The 27,535-nt window shown below is 49.1% G+C and overlaps 2 protein-coding genes across 3 annotated transcripts in view; both read right to left on the bottom strand.

Moving 5' to 3' along the window:
- Nucleotides 1–102: 102 nt before the first annotated feature.
- On the bottom strand, nt 103–12,173 carry PIP4K2C (phosphatidylinositol-5-phosphate 4-kinase type 2 gamma). 2 transcript variants are annotated; one of them, XM_027106798.1, is made up of 10 exons: nt 11,920–12,148; nt 8,943–9,040; nt 8,183–8,279; nt 7,679–7,822; nt 3,996–4,142; nt 3,768–3,806; nt 3,063–3,176; nt 2,424–2,691; nt 2,152–2,255; nt 103–1,568 (listed from the first exon to the last, which is right to left on the bottom strand). In XM_027106798.1, the coding sequence occupies exons 1-10, from the start codon at nt 12,091–12,093 to the stop codon at nt 1,461–1,463; spliced, it is 1,293 nt and encodes a 430-aa protein (XP_026962599.1). In that variant the 5' UTR covers nt 12,094–12,148; the 3' UTR covers nt 103–1,460. The 2 variants fall into 2 exon arrangements, with proteins under 2 accessions (XP_026962599.1, XP_026962600.1); XM_027106799.1 differs by having other exon boundaries at nt 111–1,970; nt 11,920–12,173.
- Nucleotides 12,174–15,631: 3,458 nt separating this feature from the next.
- Nucleotides 15,632–27,535, bottom strand: part of KIF5A (kinesin family member 5A) — a 29,950-nt gene continuing 18,046 nt past the window's right edge. Inside the window, exons 13-28 of the mRNA XM_027106778.1 lie at nt 26,955–27,023; nt 26,373–26,579; nt 25,922–26,068; nt 25,123–25,311; nt 24,640–24,757; nt 24,201–24,265; nt 23,982–24,091; nt 23,522–23,623; nt 22,955–23,015; nt 22,634–22,705; nt 22,367–22,471; nt 19,559–19,775; nt 19,174–19,327; nt 18,775–18,857; nt 18,339–18,366; nt 15,632–17,882 (exon numbers count right to left, since the gene is read on the bottom strand). Coding sequence (XP_026962579.1) covers nt 17,804–17,882; nt 18,339–18,366; nt 18,775–18,857; nt 19,174–19,327; nt 19,559–19,775; nt 22,367–22,471; nt 22,634–22,705; nt 22,955–23,015; nt 23,522–23,623; nt 23,982–24,091; nt 24,201–24,265; nt 24,640–24,757; nt 25,123–25,311; nt 25,922–26,068; nt 26,373–26,579; nt 26,955–27,023 — 1,806 coding nt within the window. The 3' untranslated portion in view covers nt 15,632–17,803. The remainder of the gene's footprint in view (nt 17,883–18,338; nt 18,367–18,774; nt 18,858–19,173; nt 19,328–19,558; nt 19,776–22,366; nt 22,472–22,633; nt 22,706–22,954; nt 23,016–23,521; nt 23,624–23,981; nt 24,092–24,200; nt 24,266–24,639; nt 24,758–25,122; nt 25,312–25,921; nt 26,069–26,372; nt 26,580–26,954; nt 27,024–27,535) is intronic.

Genomic DNA, 27,535 nt, shown 5'->3' with positions numbered 1-27,535 from the left:
GGGACCCAACACCTTAAAGACCAATCAGAATTCTTCATCTGGTCTCTGCATCCCTAAGCCCAGGCTTCCAAAATAGCAAGAGGGAAAGAAGAGGCATTTCTGTGAAGGAATTTGGATTCAATAATTTATTTTCTATATAGTGACAGCAACAGGAGTAAATACACAAGATCTTTTTTATTAATTAATAAAACAAAAAAGATGAAAAAAAAAACAGAAGCAACAAATGAAGAAGACCATAATGCTTATGATACATCAGCCACATGGTCAGAAAACCCATTTCTAAAGAACAGTTGCTGGTGTCATGGAGTTTTATTGCATTCAACAGGGGAAGGTAGATGGTTGGAATGAAAAAGATCCATCAGCCTCCTGACAGGAACATATTATAGGGACTCTAATCCTTAACTAGGGACTCCTCTTGTGAGCAGAAGATGGAGGGGCAGGAGGAATTCTCCTTTATGACCTCATGACTTCTTGTGAGACAGATGAGTCCAGGCAGATACAGAGCAAGAGTCTTTGTACCCCACAGGCCACTCGTTGGTGCCCATCTTTATGTTTCAGAGAAGCGCAGAAGCCTCAGGGGGGATGTAGGATCACAAGAAGAATGGCTGCCTGAGCCCCAAGGGCACTGCGGGGAAGGGAGTACACTATCTCAGCTCATCAGGGTCTGCTACATTCTGAGAATATCACGTATTAACTCAACTATCTTTGGAGGAGGCCGGGTTATGGCTCTGACTCCTCTCTGGGGGTGGAGAGTGAAGATGACAAAGGCGGCCATCTGTCCCCTGAGAGACACAGTAGCAGTATAAGACGAACAGAATAACAAATCCAACTGGAAAAAGCGTTTGGGAAGGAGAGGGGAAGTAAGTATGCTATGGGCACACTTCCAGAGAGTAGAGGAGGTTCCCACACGTGAGACTTCCTTTCTCTTGAAATAACCAGGGTTAACCCAGGTAGAGATATTCCCTTCTGCTCGGTCTAAAACCTTAGGGGTGGCTAGACATGAAGAAAGGAAATTTAACATAGGGAGTGAACCTTATACCCCTGGCTCATCCTCCCAGCCTCCAGAACTGGCCACACCCCCAATGAAGGGTTCCAGCTCCAGGAGGGATGTGAGGTCCTGGTGAAGAGCAGTGACAGTCAAACCCAGGATTCAACACTGTGGCCATCTCTGGTGGGGGTGAACGTGGAGTGAGGGAAGAGCCTGGAGAGTAGTCAACCCTCAACAGAGACCTCCAATTCCCTGCATAATCACAAGAGTCCTCAGAGGTCCCACCTCCATGAGCTGCCAGCCCGCCCACCATTCTCCACCCCAGCCGCATAAGATTGGCCATATCCCATCGTATGTGTGCATGCCTGCACCCACATCTGTAGTATTTTGAAAATCTTCCATCCCAGGGCCTACGGGGAAGGAAGTGTGCCACAGTGAGCTCTATAAAGTTATCAGCAAAATTCAGACACTCTTAGTTCATCCCACACAGCAAAGTGCATCCACAGTAGCAGCTTGAGCCAGGTCCGTCTGTCCAGTCAGGTCCTGAAGATGGCAAACAACACCCTTCCCCCAGCTCCTCCTATGTTATAGAAACAACAGGACATTTTACAAAGATCAAGGCACTTGGGAGAGAGTCAACAGTAACACTAATGAAGCAAGCAGACTTGTTGGAGGGGAAGGGAGAAGGAAAGGAAGAGGAAAGAGGACAATGTATTTCTGAGGGCCAGGAAGAGCCTACTCAACAAGAATGAGTTATCTGGGTGGAAGAAGCCTGTAGCCTGAAGTTAGCAAAAGAGAAAGAGCAGAAGAGTGGCCAGAATACCCACAATTCCCCCAAAGCCTCTCAGAACCCCACCACCTGGAACACACAGCCGCAGTCACCATGGAGTCAGGCAGTCTCTTAGGCAAAGATGTTGGTAATAAAATCCAGGAATCGCTTAGCATACTGCTCAGGATGGACAGTAGATATCTCTGCCCCCGCCTGTGAGAGGAGGTATGGAACATGGTGTCAGGCCCCGCACCCCTCCCCGACTCCCCACTCTCAGTTCCACTCCAGATCATTTCCATACCCAACCCTTCATCCTTCTGCCACCCCACTGCTCTGGCACAAGAGGCTCTTGAATAGTCAAGACAAGAAAGGAAAGGCTTTAGAGAACCCTCACCCCATGCTTGACAGTTTTGGCTGCGTGAGCTGCTTTCTTCTTGGCATCATACTGTGTCAGGATGTCAATAAGGCCCATGAAATACACCTCCTTCTGAGGGGCCCCTGGGGAGAGAGGCCAGCAATGAAGAGCAAGTACAATCCCAATTCCCTCTCCCCAGGAACCAGTCAGATCTGTTTTGAAAAGCTAAACAGCCTCTCCACCCACCACCCTGGTCTCTGTCCTCCAGGGACCACCCTCCCCACCCTTAAAATTTCCAGGCTTTTTCTCACCCTCAGCACTCCGGATGGCATAGACATCAATGAAGGATTCAAACTCTCCAGGGCCCAGGGGCCGGTGGGAATGGATGTAGCCGCCGATACCCTCAGGGGAAGTGCCATAGGAGCCCACCAGAGCAGGAGGTCCGGTCAGGGCACAGTCCCCATCCCCCTCTGACTCCTCCTCCTGCACAGGCCCCTCCTCCTCTGGTTCAGAGCCGCGAATGATGTCGTGGATGCCCAGCAGAAGGCTGTAGTCCATGATCTTCAGCTGCACTAGGAACTGAAACCCCACTGACAAATGAGAAGCCCCAGATCTCCCTCTCCACTTCCAAGTACCACCCTTATACCTCCATCCCTGAATTTCCGGGGCCCTCCTGGGGAAAAGAAGTGTAAAAATTGAGGGTTGGGAGTATACCATTGCCCTTTATTACCTAATTGTCCTGGGTATCTAAGATCATTCTTTTAGCTCAAGCCAGCCACCCCCTCCATAAGTCACCTCTAGAGGATTTTCATGATTCTTATCCAACTCCCCTACATGCAGAGAACCCAAAGGGAAGGGGAGGAGTTCCCTTGTATTGTGAATGGGCAACTGCCCTGTGAGGAGCAAAAAAGGGAAACAAAGCCACTTCCCACAGCACCCCAACCCATCACCTCCACATCTCTCTTTAGCTTCTCTAGAAAGACTTTCTTCTCCTCTTCAGCAATATAAACTTTCTGGTTCTTGTTGAGAAAGTCCATATCCTTAAGGGTGGGCAATTCTTTAACCTGAGAATAGGTAAAGGGACATCTTGGGAATACAGCCCTTACCCCACGCTCTCAGAAAACCCTGCTCTATGTAGGGCTTTGTCTCTGACTCTGGGGTGTCTAGGGGAGACAGATTTACAGCCCATCTCTCAACTGACTTAACACTAGGATGCTGCCCAGAGCCTGTTCTTACCTCTGGTGGCTTCCCCAGACTCAGCCACTACGGCTGTACCCCAAATCACACCCCCCTACTTTCTGCCTATGGTTTCAGTCCAGAACCTCCATTCTGACTTTTCTTTCTTCTGAAGCAAAAACAGCTGCTTGAACACAGAGCTCAGAATGGGAGGCGGCTGGTAGGCATTTTGCTCTTGAAGTCTGACATTTTCACGCATCCCGAAACCTTCCACATGGACTAACCCATGCCAGTGACAAAGAAGCTCTTCCCACTGCCCCTTCCAAACAATCCCTGGATCAGGAAAAGTCTACATCTCTCTTCTTTCTGGTGGTTTAAGATAAGAGTAAATAGCTGGGGATCCCTACCTCTTTATCCCAAGAAGGTCCCTTTGACCTGCCCTCCCCCATCCCTCACCCTATCATCTAAAATTATATCACCTTCTCCTTATCGCTGGCTTCCCGGGACACTAGGGAGCCCTGTGGAGAGACCCAAAGACAAAGTCAGCAGAAGTGGCTAAAAGAACAGTCAGGACCCAGCTCCTAAGACAAGTCCTCAAACCCACAGCCCTCTTTCCTTTAAAATGCATCATCCAGTGCCCTCCCTGGCCATTCCCCTCCCTCAGGTCATCAGGAGTCTCCCCTTCAGCCCTCACCTCCTCTCCTTACCTTGAGGTCATACTTCCTGTGCACAGGGAGACGGTGGCTAAACATGTTGCGCATCACAAGCATGTAGCTGTCTTCGTTGTCCACGCTAACCCGGTACATCCCCAGGAACTGGGGCAGCAGTGTGTTGCCATGGCACTTCACAATGTACTGGGGTGGAAGGGAGGAAGGAAGGGGAAGAGGCTGAGCAGCTCAGGGATGGGAATTCAAATGCTACTATTCCATAGGGATTCAAGTAGAGGTTACAGAAGCTCCGAAGGGATGTGGGGACTTTCTAAAGATGCCCCTGGTATCCGTGCAGTTTCTGAATCATCATCTCCTTTCATTTATCCCATATGTATAATGTCTCTTAAATTTAAAGTGGGGCTTCCCTGGTGGTGCAGTGGTCGAGAGTCCCCCTGCCGATGCAGGGGACACGTGCCCTGGTCCGGGAAGATCCCACGTGCCGCAGAGCGGCTGGGCCCGTGAGCCATGGCCGCTGAGCCTGCGCGTCCGGAGCCTGTGCTCCGCAACGGGAGAGGCCACAACAGTGAGAGGCCCGCGTACCACAAAAAAAAAAAAAAAATTTAAAGCGCCATCTCTCCTTTCGTCTTTATTATTCTTTGAGATGGGGAAGGGTACATGTTATTATCCCTCTTTATACGCAAGTAGTCACAGAACCAGTAGTAGAAATTACATCAACAAAATGATTTTATCTAGACCAGGGGTCCCCAACTCACGGGCTGCGGACTGGTACCAGTCCTCGGCCTGTTAGGAAGCAGGCCGCACGCAGGAGGTGAGTGGTGGGTGAGCTCGCCATCGCTCGCATTACCACCTAAACTATCCCCCGCCCCCGGCCCCAGCTCCAGTCGGTGGAAAAATTGTCTTCCACGAAACCGGTCCCTGGTGCCAAAAAGGTTGGGGACCACTGATCTAGACCAATGTTCTTTGGTGGGCTAGACTCCCACAGTAAAAATGTTTGCAAGATGGCCTATAATCTGGATTCTTAAAAAAAATTCCTCTTTCAATGCTACAATCTCCCTCAGTGTTGCTGCCTACTTCTCTTCATAGCCAACCTTCTCAAAAAATTAGTCAGCCATGAGTCCACTGCCTCTCTCTCATTCATACCTCAAACGACTGAAATCAGATTATACCCTCATTTCTCCTCTGAAATTTCTCTACTCCTCACTGCCTCAAATCCCTCAGTTGCCAATCTCATGGGTATCTAGTCATCATATTTCAACTGGCTGGCACTAGATACTACTGGCCAGCCTCTCCTTAAAACTCTCTTCACTCTGAGCTCCCATCACACCACTCCTCTCTATCCTCAAATCCTGTGTGGAATGCAGTAGGGCATAAATCATTAAAAGCATCTGACAACTCTCACCAAAAAGACCCTGACATGGCGCTGGCCCTTGGGGCTTCAGTCTCAGCCTCACCGTCAGCCACTCAGGGGAAGAGGTCTCTAGATCTGTCCCCTGGCAGGGACTTCTGGGGCAGAGCTGGGGATAGAGGCCTGCGGGAAGGAGGAAAACACAACCATAGCAGAGCCTCTGGGCAGCAGAGTAAGGCCTCTGACCACGCGGCCTTACTTTTGTTCTCATCTTCCCTGCTTGGGGCCGTGGGCATGGCTTTAGAGAGCCAGGGTAGTCTGGTCACTGGGAGAACAGAAGAAAAAGTTTTTGCTCCTTTGAACCTGATGGGGGAGGCCATTTGCATGTGGAAAATGCTCTGTACATTGGGGACTGCCTGTATCTGGAAGTTTCATTAACTCTTAGCATCCTGTTCTCAGCCTCCAAGCTGTATTGAGAAGTTACTAGTCTGTATTTTTATTAAGCCTTAAAACTTCTTTTATGTGCATTTGGTGCCAACTTTTTTGTAGAGCTGTATTAAAAACAGCAAACTTGTGCTCACGTCTCTATGTAACTTTGAGAGGAGCATTCTGTTATTTTTACAAGGCAGGAGTGTGTATAGCTGTTGAATTAAACTTAGCAATCACGTTAAAAAAAAAAAAAAAAGCGTCAGACAACTCTTAGTCTCCTTTATGGGCTCTTTTCTTTTCTTGCTCCGGAAGGTTCTTTCCTCAACGTTCTTTTCATTTCACTCGACACATCCATAATCTTAAACCCGAACGAACTTTCTGGCCAACCCAATATAATACATTCATAGCGATAATTACCATCTATTCACCTATGGTTCTGAAATCTAGACTTCTAATCTAGTCCTCTTTCCCAAACTCCATAACCCAACCACTTATGGGACATCTATATCTGCATGAACTGAAGAAACCACAAACTCGACATGCCTAAATCCAAACTGTCTTCTTCCAAAAACCTGTTTCTTTTTCTGCTTCCCAACTGTTGGTCACTGGGCACCCAGTTATCCCTAAGCAGGAATTTGGAGCGCCTCTGCCTTAATTCTCACAATTCTCCCAAAGGTCTTTCCACCTCCACTGCATCATCCCTCCAGGCCCTTGTCATTTCTCACCTGGACTATTACAATTACCTCTTAATTGGTATCTCCACTCTCAGTATTTCCCTCCTGCAATCCATTCTCTAAAATGCTGACACAGGGATATTTCTAAATAACATATATATCACTCCCCTGCAAACCACCTTCAGGATAAAGCCCAAACTCTTCGTGTGGCTTATAAAACCCTCACGGCCTGGCTCCTGCCTGTTTTTCCACGATACTTTATCCCAGTCACACTGAATTTCTTGCAGTTCCACAACACCAAGCTCTCTCATGGCTCTGTGCCTTTACAAGTGCTGTTTTCCTTTGCCTAGAGTGCTCTCTTCCTCCTTGTCCAATGGCTGGTCCCTACTAGTCATGCAAGAATCAACTTCTAGGATACTCCCTCTAAAAAACTCTCTTTGAGCCTACCAAGTGCACCTCTTGCCCCAGGTGAGTTGGGATGCTCTTCCTCTGCCACCCTAGAGCATCCCCTAGATACCTTTACTCCTTGCACGCAGCTTGCTGTGTGCTAACTAACGCTAGCTTACTGGTCTCTGCCATTAGAACAAGAGAAATTCAAGGGCCACGGCCATTTCATTCACCTCTTTCTCTACTGCCTCACATAAGACCTAATAACAACAGACATCCAATATTTGTTGAATAACCAAAAACTCTTTTAGAATCTTTCATTTATTCCTTGCTCATTGATTTTGGTGAGATTTTTCTTCAGTAGAAAGATATTCAGGCATGTTTTTACTCCCAAAATAGTCCAGAAACTTCACATTCCAAATTCATCTGATCGGATAGAATAGTTTCCCTAATCCCACTTAGGGCTGGATACGATCATGGCTTCTCTCCTCCAATCTATCCCAATTGTGCACTTATCCTGGTTTTCTCCCCAGACTGCATTTATTCCTGATAGTACATTTGGTGTTAACACTTCATCTAATTCTGACTTAGTCTAAAGTTTATACTTTGCTATACATGTACCCTTTATGTATCTATCAATTCACAGCGGTTTTAGATTAGAAGTGCCAAATAAGAAGGAACACGAACTCTTCTATTTAATCAAACACAAATCGGTATGCAGAGGCTCTCTTTTTGAAATGCCTTGTTTTCAAAAGTATGATGTCAAATGCTTCTTGGGGAGCAAAATGGGCTATAGGGAGAAAGAGGGATAGGAAGTCTCCCAAGTGCTCTGGAGCTGAGTTATGAGTAGGGAGGGGAAGAATGAGGCTGGAGAGAGACCTGACCTGATGGTAGTTGGAGAGGTTGCTATGCATGTCAGCAATGTCCTCACTGGATACTTCTTTGATGACCAGAGTCCGATCATAGGAGATAAGGAAGCGACCATCACTGCCTTCACTTTCACTCGGGGGACTTCGGGTAAGGGACACCTGGGGACACAAAATAGGCTAGAAGCTCTTTTCCTCCCCTTTATATGGAGATGCAAGTCTAGGACAGTGGCCAACTGAACATACCTGAAAGTGGATAAAATCTTGACGTAAGAGGATGAGCAAGGGTTCTAAATTTGGTGTCCATATATGGACTAAATGAAATTGAAAGCAAAAATTTTAATGTATCTACATTTCCCCCCAAGGACAGGGTTTATAGCTTTCTTCAGATTTTTTTAGATGCCTGTGACCACAAAAAAATAAAGAATACCTGTGAAGGCCCTCATTTCTCCAAACATGACTGTCCCACGGATTCCCCAGTTGTTAGGGAGAAAGGACTATCCTCACCCAATGGACTCTCACCAAGTAATCCTGGTCATCAATACCAAATCGATCACGCAGGTTCCTGAAGACCTGGGGACAATACTCCTTGAACTTGAAATGACTGGGCAGATTTTCCCTGCAATAGAGGTTTTCAAGATAAGAAACAAAGTAACAATATTACCTTATATTTATGTAGGGCATGACACTTTACAAAGCACCTTCACACATATTACCTTATTTGACTCTCATAAAACCCGTGTGAGGTCCTTTAAAGGTGTATTATTCCCATTTTATAGAAGGGGAGACTGGCTCAGGGTGGTTGAGTGACCGGCTGAAGTCACATGACTGGTAAGCGGCTTAAGCAGAACCACGACCTACTGCCCATCCAAACAGCAGCATTTCCCAAATCTCAAGCAAGTCAGAGACATCCCTAAATAAGCAATAGGTCTTGAATGGCATCTTCTGATACTAGGAGGGCTTACAGGACTCAGGTATTTCTTTCAGGGAGTCCCTCTCAGAAGCTAATGGTAATGGTATCTAAACGTATTTATTACTTTGTGAACCTCCAGGCTAGAGGAGAGGTAAACTAGTACACATAGATAAGGGTGTAAGGAACATTGGAAATGTTCTTTACAAAATACTGAATTTCTGCATAGGAAGGAAGGTTAGACAATACAATAACAACTTGTAAGTTGTCTTCTAAATCTAAAACCTTCAACTCATTCAATCTTAACTCTTAAAATTATTTATTTTCTCTTTTAGGAAGGCTGACATGAGAAGGGTGGGGATTCCCACATACCTGCGGAAAAGGTGATTGTTGACCTTGATCTTGGAGCTGGCCTTAAAGTCATCTGGCAGCAGCATCACCGGGGGAGGCACCTGGCTGAGCTCATTGATCTGATAAGCCAACACAAGAACAGGAAGCCAGTGAGCAGGGGTGTGGAGAGGTACTTATGCACTGTGTCTGGGCAAGAGTCAGAAAAGGGCAAATCAAACCTCATTCCCTTAAAAACGCTGGTTATGCATATGCTTGACAAAGGTGAGAGTATGTGTCTGCCATCTTCTGCTGCCCAAGGCCTGCAGTAAGCAACCCTTGCACACAGCCCCTCACACTCCCGCCCCCGTGGAACTTCATGCTCACAACAGTCATTTTATATTAGGCAAACTCTGTAAGCGACTCTGGACTATTTTTTAAAGCTGTGACAAATTCTAGAGAAAAAAAAGACCCTCAGCAGACTCAAGACATTCAAGACAAACAGTTCCATGCTCCACTGGAAACAAAAGGTGTTTTCAAAGTACAAGGAGAGTTAAGGGGACTCTGAGGAGTCGACAGCAGCGAGAATGAAACGTCCATATCCTGAAGGAGGCATCTCCTTACAAACAGGACCAGTCCTTCCTGACCACTCTGACCCAGTTCTCTGTAGTAGGTCCCCACCTACCTAGGTGTAAGATAAAAGAAAAACAGCTGATTTTAGAGGGAATGCAGGCAGGCAAAGGATATGAGCTCATTAGGCATCTGTTCACTGAAGTCAAGCCAACCCACATCCCAAAGGATGCAAGCATCACATGCTCTCCTCAGCCCCAAGAATCAGCAGTCTGCTAATTCAGGGTGGAAAGGGGGATCCTGCACTAAGAAATGCCCAGGAGATGTGCTTTCTCCCCACTGTTGCCACAGTATCTTTCACGCACCCTTATCACTTGACTCTAACCTCTAGTTTACGTGAGTTCCCCACCTGGGTTGTGAGCTCTGGTAAGGACCAGTTCTGGTCATCTGCATCACTCAGGTGCCTAGCTAGCACAATATTTGGCCCACAGTGGTCCTGAAGTGTTTATTAACTGAATAAACAGATGCCTTGCCTATCCTTACTTGATCATTCGACAGAGGTTATGAAGTGTAGTCTAACCTAAATCCCATACACTGCAATGAAAAACCAGCTCCTCTCATTCTCAGTAGAAAAGGAGGACAGAACACATTCCTCCAGAGGGAAAAAAGAAAAAACCCACTAGAGATTCCCAGCCTAAAATTCAGCTACAGTTCTTCATGCCCCCTCCTCGCCACCTGCTGTTAAGCAGGCTGAATCATCACTAAGGCATATGTTCAAGGAATTTCTCCATTCCAGACCCTTGAAGTAAATGTGTGCTGGCTGGAGGGTGGGGTATTGGGGCTAAAGTATATATACCTAGGGAAGCTGAGGCAGGTCTTATGTGTAATTCCCCAATCTTACCAAAGGAAAACCCTCCTTCTTAAGTTTCCCAAAGGGATGGATGGATGAGTCATAACAGAGGCAGCCCACCTCCATCAGCCTTGCCCATACCAAGTGCCTTAGACTGAGCTGGGAGCAGTCCACAGAGCCACAAATGCAAAAGGGAGCTGACACACCCCCAGATGACTTTCTAAGCCACAAATAAAAATGTGACAAAAACTGTATTCCTCCTCATCCCCTTCCACCTCCACAGCACTACCATGACTATAATGTTTCAAGGAAGTTGAGTTTTTAAAACATTGCTTGGGGGCTTCCCTGATGGTGCAGTGGTTGAGAACCTGCCTGCCAATGCAGCGGACACGGGTTCGACCTCTGGTCCAGAAAGATCTCACGTGCAGGGGAGCAACTAAGCCCATGTGCCACAACTACTGAGCCCACGTGCCGCAACTACTGAAGCCCGCATGCCTAGAGCCTGTGCTCCACAACAAGTGAAGCCACCGCAATGAAAAACCCGCGCACCGCAACGAAAAGTAGCCCCTGCTCCCGCAACTAGAGAAAGCCCGCGGGCAGCAACGAAGACCCAACACAGCCAAAAAATAAATAAATTAAAAAAAATTTTTTTAAAAAATATTGCCTGTCATATTCAAGGTCACTGCATCCCTCCAATCCAGATCTGAGGGAAGGGGGGCAATGGCTGTGCTTCCTTCACCTGAGGTATCCTCAGGAAAGTAGATGCGCCGGCCTCTTGGCCTCCTCCGGATTCCCAGGCCAACCTTCGACAGCAGTTCCCTGATTCTAAAGTTCACCACCATAATGTCCCCATGACCAGAGCTCCTGAGCCAGCTCTTTGGTCAAAGATGACCCCCACTTACACCAAATACCATTACTCCAGCCAGCAATGGGTTGCAATTAAGACCAAAGGCTTACATACATTAAGTGCTGAGTAAGTGCAACCACTAGGCTCAGGGTGGGGTAGCTTCTCTGAAATGCTGTACCTCTGGAAGGGAAAGGAAGGGACATGCAGGATTAGAAGGTCCAGGTAGCCTGGAGCTTCCCCCAAAGCCAAGGTTCCAACGTCACTGACGGCGGCTGTAAAGCAAGGTGCAAAGGAGAAGTGAACGATTCCCTTCATCCAGTTACCCTCTCCGCTCCCTTTCTACACTTACACTCTCACTGGAGACCTCACCACCACCAAGCCAGAAGAGCTACTCTCCCTAATGTCCTTCCAGACGGAGCCGGGTCCCGGCCGGTCTCCGTGGCCTGAGGCTGGAACGGACTGGAAGGAAGCAGGGAGCTGGATTTCAGTTGGGGAAGATGGAACCAGAGTGGAGGAGTAACGGGCGGAGGGAGAGACAAAAGTCTACGTTAAAAAAAAAAAAAAAGGTCTAGAGCGAGAAAGTACGCTGGGTGAAACACCTGAGGGCAGGTGGGCAGACCAGAACAGCCTGGGGGAAAAGTGGCAGCGCTAGGGGCTCCGGAGGCGGGAGCCTGGAAACAGACAAGCCCGGAGGAGCTCAGAGGTTCGGACAGGGCCTCCGCGGGGCCGGGGCCGGGGCCGGGGCCGGGTCTCACCGAGTGGGCTACGCCCCACAGGAACACGCCCATCAGCGGGTCGGCCGCCCGGAACACCTTCACCTTCTGCTGCACGAAATGCTTTTTCTTGGTTTTGGAAGCGAAGCCGAAACCTGTGCCGGAAGCCGCTGTCGGCGCCGGTACAGTGGCCGGCGGGACCGAGGAGGACGCCATAGTCTCCCGCACACCCAACCGAGTGAAAGCCGGAGCCGGCCGCGATGTGGTCTCCCGACCCCGGAAGCGGCGCTCACCTGCGCCTCCGTCACGTGACCGGAGGCTGGCCCGCAGGCGCGCGAGTAGGGCGGGGCAGGCTGACTCCGCCCCTGGCGGCCGCACGTCTGCCCCAACGCCCGCGCGTTGGCTGGACTCACCTGGCGGTGGGGAGTCGCACCGAAGCCTTTTGCCCTGAGGGCTGCGAGCAGTCCGCGAGGCCCAGACCAGTCATCCAGGCGTAGGGGATGCTGCCTGGACTGGCCTGATTTAACCCCTCGGTCTAGGACTTCTTTGCTGCAAAGTCGCCGCCTTCCGGTTTTGCCCAGTTTCTAGGAATAACCTCCGCCCTGAAGCTAACCCGAAAGCATTTCTTTACGAAGTAGGAGATCCCTTAAGTGGGTTTCGTGCTTTTAGAAAGACCTCTCAGGCATCATTCTGGAGGGTGACCAGAGTACTGCAAAAGTCTAGGCACGAGATGAGGAACTAAAACAATGATTATTGGGATGGAAAGAAGGGGCTGGCATCTAAAGGTATAGTTTGATGTCAGTTTGTAAAATCCTTAGTGGATGTGGGATTTGAGGGAAAGGGAGACATTGAGAATGAATCCTAGGCTTCTGGCCAAGGTGTAGAGAGATGGTGGTGACATGAAAAGGAGCAGTTTTGGTTGAAAACAAGAGTTCAATTTGGACCGTGTTTGAGGCACCTGAGGGCAGCCGGACATATGGGCCCAGAGTTCAGCAGAATGATCTGGGCTGGGGATAAAAGTTTAATTTTTGCGAAGAATCCGTAGGTGAGGATGACACCTCCCAGGGAGGGCAAGGAAAGGCTGAACCCTGGTATAGGCCACCATGTGAGAGGCTAGTGGGAGAAGACTGAGAAGGGGTGGCCAGAGAAGTAAAAGGGGCCAGGAGAGCAGGGTCACAAAAGCCAAGGGAGTTGAATTTCGAGAAGGAAGGAATGGAGAGCAGTGTCAAATGTCATGGAAAGGTGAGGCAAGACATGGAAGGAGCAGTGCCCATTGTCTTTGGCAACTAGTGACCTTTGGAAAGCACTTTCAGCAGAACAAGAGCCAGATCCAGGTGGGCTGCGGGATGACTAGGAGGTGAGGAAGTGGGGAAGGGAAGCCTGGGACTTCATCAGGAAATTTGGCTGTGAGAAAACAAGGTGGGGAGTGGCTTATAGAGAAACAGAGTAAAACACACTTTTAAGGGAGACCTTACCAAGGACAAGGGAAGAAATCACTGAGACAGAAGTTAACAAAGAAAATGCAAACTGCCCAAGTCTGCATCACTTTTAGTTATTTTATATATTTTTTGTTTTAGTTTCTTAATTTTTTTTGGAGTATAGTTGCTTTACAATGTTGTGTTAGTTTCTACTGTAACATATATCCCCTCTTTTTTGGATTTCCTTCCCATTTAGGTCACCACAGAGCACTGAATAGAGTGCTCTCATTAGTTATTTTATATATTGAGTCTTTGTAAGTACCTCAGGAATGAAGATCTGGAAGGGCCTTGATTTAGTCCAGAGAAGGGAGATTTATCACTTGTCAGATGGGAGAAAGCAAAGGGATCTGTATAGACAGAGGTTAAGTGTGTAGGTGGGGGGGGGGGAGGTGAAGAATTTCACACACTCAGTCACCTTAATTTACCCTTTAAAACAGACAGAGTTGTTGCCTAAGAGAGGACGGTGAGAAGGGATCTTGAGGAGTGAGGGTTTAGACCAGTTGCTCTGGAGAGTGGGAGAGAAAACAGCGCGGACACACAGAAGGAACGGTAAATCAGCACCAAAGGTCAAGTTACCTCTGGAGCTGTTTTTAATTGCCCTAGTCTTTTGGTCGTATGGTTTTCTTCACTTATCTCAGAAACTCTGAAGGAAGAGCAGAGAAGACAGGTAGGGCTATGCTCTAAAATGGGGGGTAGAAGGGTGATTGTGGTAAACAATCTTGGGACAAGAGAGCTGAGCTCTTGGCGAGGGAGGATTGCAGACACACTAGAGGGATGGAACTGATGCTGGGGCTGAGGGTGGTCTGGGGAAAACAGTGAAGAAAACAGGATACCATTTTTTGTTAAAAATTACGAACAACCTAGATGGATGTCCACCAATAGTGGAATGGTTGAATAAATTATAGGATACGTTTATGAAAAATCATGTATTTTTTTAATGAGGTAAATATGTATCTTGACATGAAAAGATCTCTAGGACATATTGTCAAGTGGGGGAAAAAAGCCTGCGTGTAAATATATGGAAAAACACCTGGAAGGATATATCCCACGCTGTCATAATGCCATTACATGCAGGGAAGGGAGTGAGACTGGGGAGGGATAAAGACTTACAACACCGGAGAGCCATCATTGAATTTATTTTATTTTAAAGGTATCTATGTACATCAAGTAAATACACACTGGGGTTGGTGCAGTTTGGTTTGTCTTTCACGCTGGCATGCAACATTTTGGCAGATGTGAGGGGGCAGGCCAGATGCCCCTCGTGGAGACCCTGGCTCTCTGAAAGGAATGTGGTGAGAGGGTGGGAGGAGGGGGATGTGGAGTGAAGCTTCTGGTGAAGGCTTTGTGTGTGTGTCGTTTCTTGTTTATGTAAGTGAATTACATTTCCCTTACATCTTGCTAAAGGGAAGGCTGTTCCCTCTGTCACCTCTCTCCTCATCTGCCCTACACCTTCACATTTTCTTCTGTGTTTTAAAAGAGTCATTTGGTGGCAAGATTACATAAAGCTCACTGGATTCTTGGGTGCCCTGCTGGCCGACATTAGCACAAGTCTCCAGGTGCACAGGTATCTTCCTTCCTCTCCACTTGCGTCTGGAGACAGCGTGGCTCACCAACCGCACCCTTTCCCTCTTTGCTTGGGGCAGGGGAGCCAGATTGAACCCGTTTCCTCAGAGCAGTGGTTTTCAATCTACTCTACAGAATCCTTGGGGTCTCTTAAGGACTGTTCAAGGGCTCCTCAACTAGTGAAGCATTTTCCACCAAACAACAAAAATGCAAACTGCCCAGGTCTGCGTCACTTTTAGCTATTCTTTATGTCAGGGTTCTGTATAAGATTGGTTCTGAAAAATGTCTGAATATCACCGCCTTGGATTTATTCTACACCCCTCTGGTATTTTTTTTTTTTTCCCTGCATTTCTCCTTAATTGCTAAAAAGGGCCTAACAGGTAAAGGGAGAAAGAACTTTTTCGCTTGAAGGAGTCACAGGCCAATACAGGCTGTAGTTACCAGCTGACACTCACACTGAGCTTTCTTTCCTGACTTAGAAACTAGGTGATGGGTTGCCCTGCTACCCTGTTCTTCCAACCCAGATAAGACTGGCTATCTGGACACCAGGTTATATTTCTTGATTTGGACTGGCTTGTGACCTCCACTCTCCATCCCTGCAGTTACCTGGAAAGCCACCTTAGCACCATGTGGTAGGACAGGATATGAAAACAAAACAATAGTCCTGTCAATTCCATAGGGAGTGGGGGGCGCCCCCTGGGTCAAGCCCTTGGGCTCCTCCACCTCTGGAAAATCTGCCCTGCCCTTTTCTTTAAAGTGCACTTAATACCAGATGAGGACATTACAGAGGGAATTCTTTTTGGAAAAAAACATTTTTTAATGTGTATCATCGGGGAAAAGTCAGGCTCCAGCTTGAAAGGAAGGCATTTCGAGATACCTATTTTGCCAATGAACTGGAAGCCCCCAAACCAAAAGGTGGAGACGGGAAGAACATGCAGCCCAATATGGGACAGAGAAAGGAATCCAGCCCATCACTGTGGCAAAAAAAATACTTAGGAATTTTCCAGTCTGTTTACCCCCAAAGCCAAAGAAGGACTCATTTTGCTTACGCTTGGCTATAACTTTCACCGTGGACAGATGAGCAACCATTTGACAGACTGTTGGAAATGGGTTGGCCTCCTCAATGTTTCAAAATAATTTTAAGCAGCTTTGGGTTCTGGTCATGAGCTCTGGGGTAGAGAATATCAAAAGGAGTTTTGAGGAGAAAGGGAAGTGGTCCCTTGAGCAATCCATGTTCTTGGTTGTCCAGGGGGCACAGGAAGAGGGAGGCAAAAGGCAGACTTCGGGGGGCAGAGGTGCACACCCAGAACCCCTCCGTTGGGGTGAGGGGTGTCTGAAGAAAATTCACCGTATAATTTAAGCAGTCCTTCCATTTCACCCTCCCCTGTGCTAAATGTGGAAGAGGAGGGAGGAAGAGTCTATTTCTGTATCTTCTCATGACGCCAAGACATTCTTCTGCTTAAGGCTTTGTGTACGTGCATGTGTGTGTGTGTTTGTGAAGGATCACAGCCCTCTAGCTCCCATTTTCCTTTTATCATCTCCGTGACTAACACCATTCAGTGTGAGAGATGCATATAGGAGAGGAAGAAGAAACACTGACCCTCCTCCCTATGGCCCCAAATGAGGAGGGTATACTATGCTTAGAAATTGCTAAATACATCATTAGATACTAGAGAGTATGACAGAGAGAAGAGAGAGACATAGCAGCAGCTTTTGATATATAGATACAGAGTACAAAGAGATACAGAGTAAGAGAAGACATCATACATAGTACAGTTGGACAACAAGGATTGGGGAAGGGAGTTAGTATCAGAGACCACAGGTTTGCAGCATGCTGAGAGAAGAGGCCTCAGTCCCTCTTAGAAACTGGGGAAGAAAGAGAAAGAGGTTGTGAGGAACCACCTTGCAGCCCGGTCACTGAAGAGGAACAGGGTGGCATCTGTGCCAACTTGGGTTTACAGTCCTGTTCCTTTGATATCAACAGCCAGACGCCACCCTGCCATCTCCTGCTCCTCCACCCACAGGCCTTCCCTAACTCTCCCTCCCCCATTCCCACTGCTTGCTTCTCATGCCTTTCTGCCTACGTGCACCTGGCCTATTACCCTGGAAAACCCCTGGAGAGGGCTCAGCTTGGATGCCGCCCACTAGGAGACTGGCCATGTTCTCTCGTTTCTCGTTCTCCAAGGATCCAAGGTGGACAATAAAACAGGATCCCAGTGCCCGTTTTGAGCCATAAAGCAACCTGGCGAGAAGCCTGGTGACACACAAGAACCAGGAAGGTGCCTGTGCTGCTAGGAGAGCACAGGGAACAGGGGAGAGGACCCAGGACAGAGGTGAAGGTGGGGCTTGGAGGTGGTGGGCACACAGCTGTTTTCCACCTCCACTAGCAAGATTGGAGGGGAGTGCTGATACAGCAGCTAGACGAACAAAAAGTTAGACTTCCTGGGGCATTTGCTAAAGCTCATTGGTGACATATACAGATATGAGGAGTATAGGACACAGAGATCTCCCAAGGTCTCCTAATAACCACTAGGTTCTGTGACCTGTGTTGCGGCTCTAGATGGACACTGCCCTTGCCCACTTCTTTTGACATGTTGCAGCGACCCCTAGTGGCATAAAGGCGGTACTGTGGTTCCCACTACGGCCAAGCACAAGGGGGGAGGGGAGGCCAGTGCCTAGGGGACACCAGGCAGTTCTGATGTAGCCCCTGGGAGGGGACAGCAGGAGTTGAGGGACAACTATATAGTAAAAGTTTTGAGATGATTTAAAAAAAAGCAGGAGAAACAAAGAAGCTGAGGGCAAGAAAGGAGGCAACCTGAGGCTGGTCAGAGGAAGCGGCCTGAAACTACCTGAAAGTGCAGGTATGCAGCAGCCCGTGTGGGAGATTAGCTGGCTGCCGTCTCTTGGTGGAGAGGGAACAGCTTGGCCTGGTCTTCAGCCTCGTAGCCGCATGGCAGGTCACTCCTGGAAGAAGAGACCCAGCATAATCACAGCATTGTCAGCTCCGTATAAATGACAGCATTCCTGTCACTTTGCTCTCTCAGCATCCCGGTGAGATAATGAAGGGCAGGAATACAGGGCAAATCAAGGCCAGAGAGATAGAGCTGACTTGCCCAAGGTCACAAAGTTCCCCAAAGTAGGAGGGAAACCCAGGTCATCAGACGTCCATGGCGTTTTCTCCCAGCCCCCATAGCTGGCATGGGGAGGAACCACAGGGAGAATTGGAGGAGGGGACAGTGTTCTACACCGAGGCTGGGGGTGACTGGACCTCCTGGACAACACAGTGATGGCGAGAATGGTTCTCATTTCCTCCTCCTTTCCCCAAAGTCTCCAGCGAACCTCTAAGTAAGGCATGAGGGAAATGTAACCATTTCTTCTGGTCCCACCCAGAGAGCCCAAGAGCAGTGGCAACCGGCGTACCTATTGTCATTGATATCTGTGGCATTTCCTGAAGAGAACATCATGGAGAACACAAGATTGGAAGAAGGAAAAAAGAGATTGGGTGTTACTAACGGTCTCCTCAAACCCTCTCTCATCCTAATCCCTTGGAGAAAGAGGTAAGTGTCTTGGCAACATAGCTGCCATCTGGGTCTGTGGCACTCGTCTTAAACTACCCCAAGCTGCATCATTATTTTGTTTGAGAAAAAGCCTCCCTCAGCCCTCACAGAGGAGAGGAGAAGGGGAAGGGAAGGGAAGGGTTGGGACAGGCACGTGACCAGAGGAATCCACTTCTAAGCGTCCAAGACCCTGAAGGGATGCAGTGTTTGAGCTGTAGGTGCAGGGTCACTTACTTTTCTGATACTTTTCAACTTGCCCTGGGGATCCCACAGGCTGGTTACCCATCTTTTTCACTCACCATTGTCCATGTTGGCCTTCTGGTAGGAAGCCAAGGGGGCTCCAGAAGATGTGGCCCCACTGCTGGTACAGGAGTTTGCAAAGCTGGATGGAGCAGAGGAGAGAGATGCAACCTCTGGCACCCACCTTCCACTATTCCGAGGACCACTGATCCACACTCACCCTCAGGGATGAAGCCATCCACCCCCCCCATCCCCAGAGACCAGAGGACAACAAACATGGCCTCAGGCTGGGAGGGCAGATGCCCACCTTCTAATCAAAGGTGTGAATTTGAGAAAGGGTTAGAAATGAAGCTACTTAGGGAAAGAATTAAGTCTCACCCAATAATTAACCCAGTCTTATGCCTTATAGGGTGCAGAGAGCCTTGGGTTGGGACTTCAGCCCGCCCACGGTCACTCACTACATGTCTGAGGTGGAGCTAGGTGCCGCCTGCAGGTACAAATTCTGGTAGTTCTGGAAGAGGCTGTTGGTGTAACTGATGCACTCAGGGCTCCGGGTGCCATAGGCGTTGGTGGGTGAAGATGCTGGGTAGTGGCCAGGCCGGACGGGTTTGGCTGCGGCAAAGAAAGGAAAATGACCGTGAAGAGGCTATTTGTTACCTTGCAGTTGCCCTGCAAGGTCATTTAGCTAGAGCTGAACTGAGTTGCAAGTAAGGTAATTCACTTTTCTACTGTTTTGTAGTGGTGGTGGGGTGAGGCTGGGGTGGGGTTACACTGAGGAATTTGCTGGGTTCCCCCAGGTAGTGATCCCTCCCGTACGCCTGTTGACGCCCACTCCCCACTCACCAATCTGGGCAGAATGGCCCCGTTTGCTGGAGCTCTTGTACCGAACGGCCTCCTTGATGCGGTCCACCTCCTGCTGGTACCGGCGCTTGTCCTTCATGGCGCCCTCCTTGGCCTCCTTCAGTGCACCCTCCAGGGCCTTAACTCTCTCAGCCGTAGCCCTAAGTCGTTTTTCCAACTTAGGAAGCTCACAACGCAGATCTGCATTGTCACGTACCAGCTGTGGGACGAGCCCCGGCGAAGAGGCGGGGAGAGAGGCGAACAAGGCAGCGGAGTCGGGGGTGAGGGTGGGAGAGAGAATAAGGAAAAGTCATGTCAGGGAAGGTGGAGACCATGTGGTTTCCTCCAAAGGCCTCATTCCCTTTACCTAATTGCTGTTCTGGCCAGTTCTTTCCTTCTCCCTTTAGCAAACGGTGGTCAGGCATTAAAAAGTTCCATCATTTTCCAGGCAGCAAAAACATGCCAACTCCTCTGTAGCCCAGAACGCTTGGGAGAGCAAGAGTTCCAGTCTCCTCCTGGCCTAAACACCACCAACCCCCCAATATCTCACAGCTGGTGCCAGACCAACAGCCCCAGGGCAACCATGGGAATGAGGCCCCTCCCCCTCCCCCAGAGATGACTCTGTGGGCATGCACAGGGCGAGGCAGCAAGAGCACAGTAGCAGTTTGGAGGGTGGAGATGGTGTTGAGTGCAGGTTAGGTGCAGTGTAGAGCAGGAGCAGAAGCTGGAATACAGGAGCCCACGCACCACACACACACGCACACACACACAGACACAGATACACATACACACATGGCCGCCCCATAGGAAGGAAAGAAAATGTTTTGAAGTCTCACAAACATTTGTGCTCATTACCTTCATGTTCAAGGATTTCCTGGGCCGTCCCTCTCCCCATTTAAATTAAGCTACAGCGTGGTATTAACCACCATGCATCCAGAAAAGACTTCCTGATCTTTTTACAAGGTTTCACACAATGACTAGGGCCCTACAGATTGCAGAAGGAGCCGGCCTTGGAAGATATCAGGTAAATCAGTGCAGCAGGGAACACTGGGAGAATTGTCCCTTTAATTTTGGACAATCTACAGATTATAAACAATGTTTTGCTGTGACAATAACTTAGCTTAATTTGTAATAGGGTTATGGCCCTGGCTATTTAAGATTCTGTTGACTGAGAGGTTTCTACATCACTCATGTTTTCCTTTCTAGTCTTGTGTCCCCTGAGGTAGGATATTAGGAGTCCTCTCTCCTATAGGTGAGTAGCTTTTGGTCTTTGAGACTTAGAACAGAGGCAGAGCCTTCATGGGGGAAAAGGAAAACAGCCTGTGATGTCCTGAAATGTGCCACAATGTGGATGAACCTGGAGGACATTATGCTAAGTGAAATGAAGTCACAAAAGGACAAATCCCAGATGATTCCACTTAGGTGAGATTCTTAGAGTAGTCAAAGTTATAGAAACAGAGTAGAATGGGGGTTGCCAGGGGGTGGAGGAGCAGGGAATGAGGAGTTATTATTTAATGGGGATGGAGTTTCAGTTCTACAGGATGAAAAGACTTATCTCTGGAGAGGGATGGTGGTGATGGCTGCACAACATTACAGATGGATTTAAGGCCACCGAATGGTGCACTTAAAATGATTAAAGGTCATACATTTTATGTTATGTGTACTTTACTACAATGACAAAAATTGGGGAAAAAAAGCAATCTAATATGCATTTGGATTAAGAAGGAAAATGAACACAGAAATGAAAAAGAATGACAAAACCGATTACAAAAGTTTCTTCCCTTTCAACTTTTCTATAATGTTGTTCACACTGTTTTATAATAGGTAAAGGGGGAAAGATGGTACTAAAGCCCTCTGCAGGTCGAAATAAAATAAATAAACCCTGTGGACTACCACTGGGCCACAGTTCTAGGATTTTCTTCATTATTTAAAAAAATAAGAAGATGTACTGGGTATTTACTATATATGCTGGGTATGGCACTGGGAAGAAAAGAAGTTGAAGCTGTAGTTTAATGAGAACGTGAGTTTAAAACGAATTTTAAGGTGGATTCGAAAAGAAGGGAATGAAGCATAGGTTAGGGTTTATTTTACGAATCAGTTAAAAGAGCCAGTTGACAGTCTGTTGCATCTGTCTTCAAGGCTCAGCTATTTGGCGCTAGCCAGGGTGATCCTTCTATGTATGCCCCAAACATTTCCTGTCCTGACTCCTTTGGACTGCCCCTTCCACCTCCCCACCCCATACCTTTGAAACCCAGTCTTCCACCTAAGGAACCGCAGCAGCAAGGAGGGGGATAGAGAGGCAGCAACTTAATACACAGGAGTTTTCACTGGCCCTGACCAGGGGCCAGTTGGGCCGTCTGAGGACATCATGTAATTGCCCTGTGTGCCTGCCCCAGGCCTAGGCAGAGGGAGTCCTCTCCATGAGAGAAAGCCCAGCTTCCTGACTTCTTGTCTCTCTGCTCTCCGTCTCTGGCTAACGTCTGACCAGTATCCCTTGTGTACGGTCACGGCCCCATGCCTCTGAAACCTCTATCAGTTTCAACCTTTCCCTCCAACAGCGTAGGCCTGGGGAATTCCACTTTGAGCAGAGGCAGGCTGGGAGCTTTGGGAAAGGGAAAACAGGCATAGAACCAAGAACAAGGTAAAAGTGGAACCAAATACGGGATAAAGAAGGGATTTGTAGGAAAGGGAAAAGGGAAAAGTAAGGAAAACATGCAAGTAGATTTTCCTAAATCCAAGGGCTTCCAAAGATTTAGGTATCCTAGGCTCCCGGCCTCAAGAGTTCTCTTCACCCCTTACCCTCACTCTTACCTGTTTGTGAACCTTTGTAAGCTGTTCCAGGTTGTTCTCAAGAAAGGAAATCTTCTGCTTTTGGGAGTGAATCCCCCCACTGTCCTCGGGCTCCATTTCTGCACTCTGATGAGAGACAGAGGCAGGGGAAAGGTGTGGCTGTCCTGAGGCCAATCAGGTCCCACCCAGACCAGGTCCAGCCAGCCCCACTGAAGGCCACAGGGTCTGGAGAAGCCTGGGGAAAGGGGGAGGATATGGGGGCTGGGGAGACCCCGAGACGGCACTCACTTTCTTGACTCGAGTCGTGACGTCTTGAACGAACAGCTTGCGAAGGTTGTGGAGGGTCTGGAGTTCCCGGGCCTGGAAACAATGATGAAAAATTGGGGTCCTCCAAATACCCGGTCACCGTTCCCCCTCCCAAATTACTGGACCCTTCAGTCTCTCTAGACAAATGAGTCACTCATCCTTTAGGAAAAGGTGCGTCCTGATCATGCCACAGACTGACTTTGCAGAAAGGCTAGGAGGAATGGGGTTAGGAAGAAATCGGGAGGAAGAACTGAAGCCCTCCACCCATACCCTGTTAACCTGGCAGAGAAGGAAACCACTCACAACTGTCTCCTCCAGACCCTTGAGGTCCTGCTTGGACTGCTCGTGTCGCTCATACAGAAATCTGGAGGAAGAGGGAAAACAGAAGAATCCCTCAGGGCCTCCCTGCCTCCCTCTCTCCTCCCTCCTCCATTCCTTTGATCTATATTTTATTATTATATATTACACAAGTTACCCATGTTCACAGTGCAGAAATTAGAAAAGAAAAAAAAAGATAAGTAAACGAGTTCCATAAAAAGCCCATGATTCTACTACTTACAGATCAAACCACCGGGAACATTCTGGTGTCCATCCTTCCAGACTCTTCCATGCATGCATATCCCACATAACTGTTATGGGATTACACCATTCCTACTGTTTGTAACCTGCTTTTTACACGTCACAAAACATCCCCCACATCCTTCCATGTCTGCTAATATTGAACAGAAGCCTCCCTTTTTCCCTCTTCCCCACCCCATCGAACTGTTCTTCTGAGGCACTTGCTTCCTGTGGTCACCATATTCACATCTAGATTGTGTCTTGCCTCTGCAGCATGTCTGAGTAGGGTCTGCAGGCAGACCCGTCACTCACGTCAGCTCCTGGAGTTTGGTGCTTTTCTCATGTTCTTCATTCTTCAGCTTCTCATAGTCTGCCTGAAGCTTCTCCAGCTCTAACTGGAGCTTCTGATTCAGGCTGCGGGGGGGCAAAGAGGTATTGGGGAGAACAAAAAGACATCAGCAAGAGGCAAAGGGAAGCCCAGCTCCTCAAACACTTTCCTTCTTCTATACCTTCGGGTATCAGAGGCAGACTCAGGCCACTGCTTCCATGACAGGGTGAGGGGCCCTGAGCTATCTAATCAGAATAGCCTTGCAGATAGGGACTAGTCCTCACTCCTTGTACCTCCTGGAGTTGGGCTGCAAAGTCGTGTCATTGTCAGGGGAATGACACATGGAAGGTAAAGAACCGGATCCTGGTGCAAGAGGGAGCATCTGAGTAGGCACAGCAAGGGGAGGGGACCAGGTGGAGACGAGCCTCCCTGGGGAACTCTTACTCTTTGAGCTCGTCAATGGTCTTCTGCTTCTCATTGATCTCGTCCCGGAGCCGGGCCAGCTGCCGGTGATGGGCCTCCCGGTGGCTGTCCATCTGCAGCTCCAGGGCCTTCTGCAAACAACCCCACCCCAAGCTCAAAGCTAGACTCCCAGACACCCGCTCAGTGAGGACCAGCACAGCCCTGCTGGGCTCCAGTCCTCCCCACGCCTTCCCCACTCACCTTCACATCTTCTGAGTCCTGTGTGTCTGGCTCCTTATCCTTCAGGGCCACTTCATGCACAGTTTCTGAGGGAGAGAGGGGAAGACAGCTTACATCAGACCTACCTCCTCCGGACAGAACTTCACATTGTGACCAGAGCTCCAGGCACAGCAAGGCACGTCCACCCAGAATGGGCCCACAGGGATGTTCTTCTGGGTGAGGACGGTCCAATTTCATACAGCAGGGACACAGAACAATGCAGGGTTTATGGTTCATGGAAGCTGAGCTACGCGCAAAAGCGTGCTAAGCGGCATGTGAGTTGGACTCCACGATTTCAGTCTAATGCTTTGGTGAGTGTGCCGTTGGGTGGTTTCCTGTGATGTTTGTCACTTTCCCTCCCTGTCCCCTCTGCGATCTTAGATCCCAGGATGGGGGGGTTGGACGTTTAAGAGGGCCTCACCCTGGGCTTGGAGCTTGGCCAGCTCATCACTCAGGGAGTCATAGGACTCTTCCAGGTGCCGCTTCTTGAGCTCCACGCTCTGCATGTATTCCGTCAGGGAGCGGATCTTGGCCTCATGCTGGTGGGGTGAGGGTTCATGAGAGGAAGAAGATGGATGCAGCAAAGGACCCAACTCCAGGCAGTGCAGACCTCCATACGCTCCAGCTCTCCTCCCTTCCTGCTACACCTCCCATGGGGATGCAGGGTCGAGGGACATTCCCCTGGAGACCCTTCCTTTAGACCCTCTTGGATCAGAGGGCAGTACCCCCCGATCCTTCACTTCTCTAGCCTGGACCCTCTCACGCTTCCCCCCAGCTCTTCTGTCCTTGACTTCAGTTGACCCTAGGCTCTTGACATAAACATGGGTGCTAGGAGTTACCCCATAAGCACAGAGTTGCCCGTCCTCTCCCATGGCACCCAAAGGCTCTGGACCTCTGCACTCACCTGGGAGATGAGAAGCTGGCAGGATGAGAGCTCCCGCCCAGTCACTTCCATCTTGCGGTGACATTCGACCTGGAGGTTCTCCAGCTGCCGGCACCGTTTAACCACAGACTTGACTTCGGATTTGATTTTGCTGATGTAGAGTCGGGCCACAGTGAACTCCTCCTCGATGGCCCCGCTGATCTCCACCGGCTGTGGGAGAGCAAGGGAGGGAGGAGGTGCCTCTCTGCTGCCGGGAAGCCCCTTATCCATTTCCTTCTACTCGGCCTAGCCCCCAGGCACACACACCCAGAGACACAGGGACTCGGGTGGGACGGGTATGTTCCAGATGACTTCTAGCAGCTCTGTATCACCTGTCATTTCACACTAAATCCCTCTCTCTGTGCTTAAAGATCCAATTCTGACAGTCACCTTCTTTCATCCTGTAGAGCAATAGCATATTCTGTAGTCAAACTGACCTGCTTGGTCACCCAGACGGGCCACTGTCACTGCCACAGATCTGCATATGTCATTCCTAACTGTGTGCTCCCATCTCCAAATCCTGCTGTAAGCACATCTCCACTGCTTCTTTATTCAGCAATGTGAATTTCAGTTGGTGTGTGGATTTAGAATGTGTATTTCAGTTGAGTCTATGCAAACCTCTACCTGCTTTCCTGTGTCCAGTTTGCAGGCGTGTTTCCTGGATCTTTGGCACCCCGCCTTCCCAGTATCCCTGAGGGCCTGGATTGTCTCACCGGCACCTCCCACCAGGGCCCAGAACGAGAATGACCTGAACAAGGCTGCCGCCTCTTTCTCCACTCACCAGCTTAATCTCCCCGTTGCCCACGATGACACTGAACTCACTCAGGTCCTTCATCAGCCCGTTCAGCACCTCAGCAATTCGTTTTCGTTGGTGTCCACTGACCTCCTGTAGCCGCTGCAACTCAGACTCCAGGGACAGCATGGTGGCCTGGGGACAGCCCTTCAGGTCATCCCATCGCCATCTTCCTGCTCCCCTCCCCAGCCCAGGCGGAGGCCTCTCCCTTCATGCATGACCCTGATGGCTGCGATGAAGAGAACACAAGCCCTGCAGAAGGGTCTGGAAGAGAGAGGGGTCAGAAGGGCCAAGTGCAGTGGCGGGATGGGGGAGTGTCCCACGACACACTGAACGGCAGTGCAAAGGTGCAAACGTGATCCTGCCCCATCAGGAAGCAGAGGTCCCTTTGGATGTGGAGGATGTTCTGAGGCCAGGGAGCTCCGAGCCGGCTACTCACCACCTTCTGAGACAGCTCATCCACCAGAAGCTGGTTCTGCTGGCTCTTCTCCTCCACCTCCTGGGACTTTTGGTCGTAGTTCATGGCCAGCTCCTCCAGTGCCTGCAGCACCTCCTTCACCTCGTCCTTCGCGGCGTCGTTCTCCGACTGCAGGTGGCTCAGCTCCTGCTGGACCTTCTCATTGTCTCCTCGAGTGGACACCAGCAGCTGCAAGGGAGGGGCGAGCCACGTGAGGAAGTCCTCTGCCGGCGACCACTTCGACGGCCCCTTGGTCTGGGGAAGCTGAGCCCCCCACCCAGGTATAGGTCTAGGAGAGAAGCAAGGGCCAAAGCAAGAGTCAAGAGGAAGTGGGCTTTCCGCTTCACAGAAGTAGGGCAACAGAATGAAGAAGCACCCAGACTCCGGCATCCGTGCTTTAAGCAAAACCCCAATTAAGTTTCCAGATTTCTAGAGTCTTGGAGGGTGACTCAGCCCTAAGCAGAATGCCCCTTCTTCCATCTTATCAGGAAAAGGTCTTTTTGATGCCTTTCAGGGGTGAACACACAACCCTCTCCTCTCGTGTCTTGCCCTCCTTCCCGTTACCTCTTCCTGGTCCAGCATCTGCTGCTTGAGCTTCTCTATGAGTTGGCTCTGCTGGTTGATCTCATCATCCTGTTGGAGGCAAAAGGGGTAAAGGCGGGGTGAAGGGAGCTACTCTTTCCAGTGTAGACTTACAGGGTTGGGGTACACGTGGATCCTGATACAAATCCAGCTAGTTTAGGCTTTGATTTAGAAACTCCACATCCTAAAAAAAGAAAGGGGTCTTTCCCTCGGCTTCTTTCCTTGACCCCTGCCCTCATTTTTTTAATCCCTTTCTTCCTAGAAGTTGGTATAACCTTGACAATGCACAGCAAAAGCCTTTAAACGTTCACATCCTTTAACTGAGAAATCCCACTCTCGCGCTCCATTCATATCAAATCATTCCAAAGCAAAGTCTTACGCACAAGAGACAAAGATAGTCATTTCAGAGCGATTTATAATAGCAAAAACAACCAACCAACAAAAAAAACAAACAAAAAACCCTAGAAGGCCTGTAACTAAGTAAATGGTTAAATACATTCTGATAAATGGACTGTTAGGCAGCTGTTTTAAAACACTTTTATGAAGAGTTGTTAACAAAGTAG

Source organism: Aethalodelphis obliquidens, unplaced genomic scaffold, assembly GCF_003676395.1.
Source record: "Aethalodelphis obliquidens isolate GAN/ISIS:26980383/991018 unplaced genomic scaffold, ASM367639v1 scaffold8, whole genome shotgun sequence".
Classification (NCBI taxonomy): Eukaryota; Metazoa; Chordata; class Mammalia; order Artiodactyla; family Delphinidae; genus Aethalodelphis; species Aethalodelphis obliquidens.
The sequence above is the reverse complement of the archived record's forward strand: the minus strand, read 5'-3'. Positions and strand labels throughout refer to the sequence as shown.